Source organism: Acipenser ruthenus, chromosome 7 (assembly GCF_902713425.1).
Source record: "Acipenser ruthenus chromosome 7, fAciRut3.2 maternal haplotype, whole genome shotgun sequence".
Classification (NCBI taxonomy): Eukaryota; Metazoa; Chordata; class Actinopteri; order Acipenseriformes; family Acipenseridae; genus Acipenser; species Acipenser ruthenus.
In genome coordinates, this window is record NC_081195.1 from 66,681,242 (window position 1) to 66,689,250 (window position 8,009).

Sequence of the window (8,009 nt, forward strand, 5' to 3'; positions counted from 1 at the left end):
GTTTCAATACATTCTACTACACCTCCCACAGTTGTTTAAGTTTGCACCTATATTGTTTTAGGGAGAAAGATGTTTGAAAACTTTTTTTCTTAAGTGGAAGACAAAATCTTAGCTGAAAAGTGTCTACTTCATCTATATGATTATACAGATTCACTTCTTTCACATATGATGAGTGTTTAAAGTTACACACCCATTTTTAAACTTTTACAGCCCTCATCCCCTCTTTAAAAAGAACAATCATTTTTTAAAGTGATCATTAATAGAAGATAAAGGGGGATAGTGCTTGTGCTAATAACTTGGTTAACACTTCTTTAACCCTTTGCTGCCCAGTATCCAAAATATTTGACATTGAGAAAACAGGCATTCAATAGGTATGGGAACATACCCAGGGCAGAAAGGGTTAAACAAACTTATCAATTACTAGCAAGTTCATTTAGCAGAGGAACATGATTTAAGCAGCCTGTTACAGGTGTAGGTCCCCATGACCCACACACTCAGAATGTACAGGAGCAGCAACTCATAACAAACGCCCAGGCACAGACTCCTCAGGAGAGAGCATTCTACAGTTCAGCCAGCAGGGGTCAGTATGGAATCTCAGGTCACGTGCAAGGTTGCCTCACAGTCCCTCAGTACGTACTCTCATCTGTCCCCAGCGCCTGGGATATTCACAGTGACCGGCACAGCTGATCTCAACACCTCTTTTGGTCCCACATCTCCAGGATTGTCTGTTAAATTAACCAGCAAAAAAAAAAAAAAGAGTTGTGAGATTCCTGTACCCAGCAGGCTAACTCAGCCTCGGGCATCACCATACAAGTGTAGTACTAATAAAGAATATGCTTGTGTGTGGAGCATTATTAAAGTGTACAGCAATCCTACAGGCTTGGGTCCCCCTAACCGTTAAACTGAGGTTCCAGATTGGAATGTGCAATCCGACTCTGGATGTGCCGTCTGAATCCTATCTGTGTATCAGGGTAGTAAAGCGAATGCATTTCTAAGTAGCTTTCTCTTTTAAACTCTGCTAGGTTTGTGTATCGGTAGTAAAGCGAATGCATTTCTAAATAGCTTCCTCTTTTAAACTCTGCTAGGTTTGTGTATCAGGGCAGTAAAGCGAATGCATTTCTAAATAGCTTCCTCTTTTAAACTCTGCTAGGTTTGTGTATCAGGGTAGTAAAGCGAATGCATTTCTAAATAGCTTCCTCTTTTAAACTCTGCTAGGTTTGTGTATCAGGGCAGTAAAGCTAATGCATTTCTAAATAGCTTCCTCTTTTAAACTCTGCTAGGTTTGTGTATCGGTAGTAAAGCGAATGCATTTCTAAATAGCTTCCTCTTTTAAACTCTGCTAGGTTTGTGTATTTGGTTAAAAAAGCACATTACGTGTCAATCGCTGGTACAAAGCCTCCATTCAACAGCCATCATTTGACAGCGTGGATCTGTTTGAATAACTGAAAGACTGAATAGTTCCAGAAACGTTAAAGAATTCTCATTGTTTATGTGGGACGCTTTCTCAGACCAAACCGAAAGAAAATGCCCAATCTCATTGGGTGTTAATAAAAAAAAACTTTCATTTATTGCATAAAGCGCCATATAAAAACAGTTTTTTCAATTCAGTTTAATATTCAATGTTTCAGTTCAATTTGAACATTTGAATCAATGTATTAGAGCACATATTAGTATATATATATATATGTAGGTAATGTAAGCATCATAATCATTTTGTAAGACCTACAAGCACACTATTGGTTAAATAGACTCCTTACACTCCTAGGTCCCCCTTACAGTCTCTGTAAACACAATCATTTTCTATAAAATTTCCATTTTACACATTGCTCACTCATCCGACACACTGCCAATTTCAGCAAATCATGTTCTCGTAAAGTAGCGTGTCACGGTTTGCTTGGACTGTAGATTGTAGACCAGCTCCCCACTGCCAGTCCGTTTGGGTTATGAGACAATGTGATGACACCCCCCTGTTCAGACTCTTCCACTCTTCCACTCCTCCTCCTCCTGTGCTGGTGACACAGGCATTCCCGTGAGCTGTTAAAGCCACACTGAGCTCAGGGCCTCTGCACTAGCTTGCTCTTGCCTTCCTCTTGCTCGCTCAGCTTGAAATGGGTGTAAGACAGAATCCCAGCCAGCGTGCACAGGATCCCCACGCTCTGATTGAGGGTCAGCTGGTCCTGGAACAGGGCATAGCCGCCCAGCAGGGTGATGCAGAACTTGAAATGTCCAAACATGTTGTACCTGAAAACCAGTGTTAAGGAACAGGAACAGCAGCAGCAGCAGCAGCAGCCGCCACCCGGGGAGAAACCGGACTCAAGAATAATATCACACTTTTAGAATCAGTCAGGTGCTTCTTTTATTTAACCAGATTGCCAGTTACTGTGGCTAAAGTAGACAAACTTATGCTAGTGATAACAGAGAAACCACCTGCAGTAGCAAGGCTGTTTCTGTACTGTGTTGATTCGTTGCTTTGTCAGGGTGACAGGAGCACAGTCAGGTTATAACATGAATTTTCTGAGTAGCACAGTGGTCTTCACAGCGCAACACATTGAAAGAGCTCCAGTATTAACAACTCTTAGGAAGAAGGAACCCCCCCCCCCCCCAAAAAAAAGGATACGTGACTGGGGAGGTGTTTCCGATGATCCAGTAAATGGACAAGTTCACTAGGAATGCTATCAGTCCCGACAGCAGCACCATGCCCTACAAACGAAAAGGAAGAGCAGCTGTTACACACACTCTTATTGTACAGCAACACATTGGAAAGATTACTTACCTGCCTATTTTACTAGCTGTGAGCCATTTAATGAACAAAAAAACAAAACAAAAAAAACATACCTTCACTGACTAAGTTTCAGTTAAAACCTTTTAATAAATCATTAAGTTTGGAACAACTGACCCTGTTCCTTGACCCCCCCAATGGTGCCCTCTATAGGTGATCAAATGCTGGTAGCCCTGTGACGTGTAATACTTCTACTCTTCACATTTCCAGTAATAAAACAGGACTGCTGCATTTTATTGCCAGGAGAAAACGAGTATATGGGTTTATGTGCCGCACAGGGTCAACTTCAAACCATAAGATCCAGATTCACATGTGACACTGTGTAGCAATGGTGATGTCATTTCCATCCGATACAAACCAATACAAACTATCTGATACAAAGACATTTTATTCAGTCTACCTCAGCTGAGAAGAGGCGATTTCATTTACTCCTTCATTCTAATCTGTTATACAGGACGGTGCGGACCACTGCAGCTGCAATGAACTCACCTCTCACACAAAGACAGAGCTTATGAAAAGGTTAAACGCTGTATTTAAACAGGACACAGCCCCTGTAGCATTGAGATCATTATGCAAAGCTGCTTGAGCAGAGAGCAGTGACACAGGAGGACTTAACTACATTATAAGCAGAAGTGCTGAATCTGCAGTGAACATTTCAATACAGGTCCTGAACAAGGGTACTGCTGAACAGAGCACAACAGTACAGAGTTACTCTGCAACTGAGCCCCAGTCTGGTATCTGTAGGAATGCTTGTGGGCACAATGCCCAGCTCTAGCAGACAAGGTTGAGGAGTTGTCGTGCCATAATTCATCTGAGCAGCGTGGCAGGTCTTTAGCCTTACCCTGAGAACCCCTGAATGAGCCACCTCTCTGAATTCACCTTGTGTGCCCCGACTCAGTCACTAACCCTTTAACAAGCGAAACACTGGCTAAGCTCAGTGAATGGCATTGAACAGTCCATACCATGTGTTTACTAAATGTCACCACGAGCATCTACAACATTCAATCACGTTGGGTTTGTTTTTTACAAATGGACTTGAGTTAGGGGTGGATTTGATCAACCTGAAACATTTCACTACACTGACCAATCTCCCTGTATCCGTGGTTGTCCCGGGAGTACCACTGAAAACAAGGGAGTTGTCTAGTACTGTAAAATGCTCCAAAGAAATCCAGCTGTTGCTTATCCCAGAGGGGCCTGGTTTATCAAATCAACACCTTTGTCAAGGAGAAGCGAGATTCTAAACATCCAAAAAAATCACAACCCCACATTCACTTCAGCTCTGTGTGGAATAGCGCAAGCTCAGCTTCCATCGCAACAGCCTATCCTCCTGAGGTGAAATATGGTTCCCATCAGCCCACCGATGAGAAGGAAGGCTCCTAGTTCAGTGGTATTAACCCTGGACACCACATGCAGTGCTATTCACACACAGTCAGTCTGTCACATATGCAAGGATTCCAACAACCAGCAGTGGTGCAAGATGACCCTCCATTGCAAAGCAGTGTGAGCCATTCCAGGCTTTCCTGTGAGCCATTCCAGGCTTTCCTGTGAGCCTAATTAGACACGCCTGAGCTAGGACAGATAAGCTACTGGGAGTTCACAGGCTCGTGCAGATCTCATTAAGCTCAAACTGGGAGGCAATTGGAGCTTCCGATTTTCTCCATTTCCCAGCGCTCACTCACAGTGAAGCACATCACTGCTGTAACTTGGATTAGTGTCCCGAGGGATTCAGTTTCCAAAATGTTTTAAAAAGACAAGCTGTAAGCTTGGATGTTTCTGTGAAAGCTGTGCGACTCAACTGCCGACGGCTTTGCTGGATTGATCTGAAACTGTGTGCAGATGCATAAGGGTGGGGGAATGAACCAGGCACAGCAGGGATTGCATAGCAGTTTCACCCATTCCAGGTTCTACTACGAGCTTGATTAGTCACAGTGTAGAAGTAACAAGCTCAGGTGTGTCGTCATAAACTCACAGTGAAAGCAGGAATGGATCAAACTGCTATGCAACAGGAGTCATATTTCCATCCCTGCACAGATTCTGAAAACAAAGGGTTACTCAAAAAAAAAATTAAATAAATAAATAAATAAATAAATAAATAAATAAGTAAGTAAATAAAACCTCCCTCTGGCTACTAATAGGTTCCTTTGCAGAGCACAGTCTAGTGTGACACACGCAGAAGCCTTACCAGGGCGGGGACAGACCACGGCCCGAATACCCCCCCCTCCCCAGTGAAGGGCTCAAAGAAAGGCACGCAGGGCAGCAGGATGGCGGAGGACATGGGCGCCTGGTAATACAGCAGCTGCATGGAGTTCACCTGCAACTCGTGCTGCTTGGCTCCCACCCACTGGAAAGACAGGAGGACACAGACACAGGCATTACTCCTTACCCTGCCAGGGGGGAGTGAGACACCAACACAACCAGACAACACTCATCACGAAATACGATCCGTGCTGTAGCTGTGCAAAAAGATCAAATGATCATTCAAAGAAATCATTTGTTCAAAGGCAAATATGGAATGTGATAGAGTACATGTATGTATTCATATCAACTATAAATCACTTATTATTATTATTATTCAAAAATCATTTAGTGGACTACATGGAGCTATGTTGTGCTGTTGGTTCAGCATCACAGCAGAACGATACACACCTCCAGTACAAAACTACTGTATAAATATCATGTAAAGAAGGTGAATCGTTACACCCAAACTCTATCACTTCTGCCTGGTGCTGAGACTTCGGATTTTAAAAGCACCCTGTGCTGCACGGTCTAGGAACACTGCAGTGGGTTATGGTTTTAGGTTGTGACCTACACTTAAAGATCAAAATGTTCCCTTCTTATTACAGTTCCATTGATTAAGAACAAATATGCCCTTAATGGTTATGAGACATTCCTGAATGGTATAACAAATAAATCTGTCAACTTGAATAGTTCTTATAAAAAGAATCCATTAGGGGGTAGAAATTGGGCTATGCTGGATAAAACCTAAGATCATCACAACTAATTATATATTATATACATATACATTATATATATATATATATATATATATATATATATATATATACACACACACACACACACACACACACACACACAAATATAGTCAGGCCCACTAGGCTGGGTCTACAGCAGTATACACTCATTCCACAATCAGTGCTTTACTTCACCACTCACCACTTGATACAGGGAGGTGACAAAGACACCCAGGGTAGCAAAGAGAATTCCCAGGAAGTTGAACTTCACGTCATAGTAAGAGTTCAGCAGTACACCCAGTGTAATAGGAATCTGCAAGACAGAACACACACCTCTGAAGGGAAGTGCAAAACATGACATATACAATCTAAGACAGAACACACACCTCTGAAGGGAAGTGCAAAACATTCAACATACAATCTGCAAGACAGAACACACACCTCTGAAGGGAAGTGCAAAACATTCAACATACAATCTGCAAGACAGAACACACACCTCTGAAGGGAAGTGCAAAACATTCAATATACAATCTAAGACAGAACACACACCTCTTAAGGGAAGTGCAAAACATTCAATATACCCCAGGGTCCTGGTAGCCAATCACTTCCTGTGCTGCAGGTGACACAGTCCAATTGCAGCAGGACTATTGGCAGGACATTGACCCACAGCGCAGGAAGTGGTTAGGTAGCAGAAGTAGGCAGTTCAACATTTAATCCAGCAAAACAACTTCAACACAATTCCATCTGGGGAGAGGCCAAGTGTGGCAACGTGGGGAATGTGCCCCACTACACCCAAGTCACGGGTCTTGTTTTAGCCGACGTTTTTTTTTTTAAATTTTAATAATTATTATTTTTGTTTTGACAGATGTCAGTAGAGGCCAAGGACAGGTCTAGTATTGAAGAGATTGGACTGCTCCCTCACACTAGCCTATATACTTAAACTCCCTCTATAGTACAAACTATGACCGTACTTCCTGCCTTACACAATGTACAGTAAGTAAAAGGTCATTATTTTAAGAACGCTGTGACTGAATGCCCTTAACTTTATCATGAAGACATTTTAATACATAACTTTTTTTTTTTTTTTTTTTCACTTACCAGCGTCAGCTTAATCTTGGTCGAGAAGGTCTTCTTGTAGTAGGCGGTCTGGATCACAATGATCACGGGGGTTGTCATCGCTTTGGCAAGCTGGTACGTGCCTATCGTGTTGTTCTGAAGGGAGAGGTTGGTAAAAACGACAAACCCACAGAAACTCAACGCCAGTAAGATAATTTTGGTGGGCTGGAGTCTTTTCGGGGCAAAGACGTCCAACTTCTGGCACACGTAGAGACCCAGCCAGGTCACCACGAAATGTATCAGGGTGAGGCTCATGTTTGGGAAGCCGTAATGCACATAGATCCATTTGTTAATAAACACGATGCAGATGGAAGACAGCAAATTCGCTACAAGCCCAGTCACGATACGGCTGTTGGATACAATATTAGAAATACGATATGCCATAGTTAAGCAGACTTCTCTGTGATCCGATTTTTGTGCAGCAGAATTCTGTTTCTAAAAAAAAAAATAAAACGAAAAAATCACAACCACCACAAAAAGTCTTTTTTCAACACGTCCACCTATGCCGAGCTGATCAACTTGCCTGTGCGTTTATGTGGTGGTTAAACTTGCCCGCTACATACAACGGTATCCATTCTGTCTGAATATGGGGGCCCCTTGCAAGCCGGTAGTCATACTCAGCTAGTGTTTCAATCATACACACAGTAACACACTGTGCAGCGCTCGTCTGGTGACGTCATACAGAGCGCAGCCCCTCGGGCAAGACTCTGTTCGCCACGTCAATGAACTCGATCGCCGTCCAGAGGCTGCACCAGGTACTAAATAACACACTTTACTACATGGCTTTAGAAAATGGGCTTTTTATTCCTGGCATCTCATTGGCAAATACCCTTGGCAGGGGGGTACATTAACTTTCAATAGACGACCAGGAAATAAAAGGTGCCTGCAGAAGTGCCTTTTCACCTGGACAGATATCCTTGAGCCACCTAATCATCAAAATCTCTGTTCGAGTTTTAAACTTGTTTTTGTCTTTTATTTTTCATAACAGTTGCACATTTTCTAAGCGCAATAAGACCCTCCAGCGTGGGAGGTATTGGGAAAATTGCCCAATACCACCCACCCTGTCGGGACTTATTGCTTACTTTGATGCCGCTATGTAAAATGCATAGTTAGAAGTACACAAACAGGGCTGCCCAAGGATG

General features: G+C 42.8%; 1 protein-coding gene across 1 annotated transcript; it reads right to left on the minus strand.

The window, feature by feature from the left end:
* Positions 1-1,542: 1,542 nt before the first annotated feature.
* LOC117415878 (solute carrier family 35 member E3) lies at positions 1,543-7,610 on the minus strand. The gene is made up of 5 exons (XM_034026790.3): positions 6,850-7,610; positions 5,954-6,064; positions 4,962-5,120; positions 2,618-2,700; positions 1,543-2,241 (listed from the first exon to the last, which is right to left on the minus strand). The coding sequence occupies exons 1-5, from the start codon at positions 7,249-7,251 to the stop codon at positions 2,055-2,057; spliced, it is 942 nt and encodes a 313-aa protein (XP_033882681.1). The 5' UTR covers positions 7,252-7,610; the 3' UTR covers positions 1,543-2,054.
* Between the last annotated feature and the right edge of the window lie 399 nt (positions 7,611-8,009).

Coding starts and splice junctions, on each gene's coding strand:
- LOC117415878 (XM_034026790.3), bottom strand. CDS start 7,251: ATGGCATATCGTATTTCTAATATTGTATCCAACAGCCGTATCGTGACT. Junction 2,701..4,961: donor CGTGGTCTGTCCCCGCCCTG/GTAAGGCTTCTG, acceptor TTTCGTTTGTAG/GGCATGGTGCTGCTGTCGGG. Junction 2,242..2,617: donor GGAAACACCTCCCCAGTCAC/GTATCCTTTTTT, acceptor ACTGGTTTTCAG/GTACAACATGTTTGGACATT.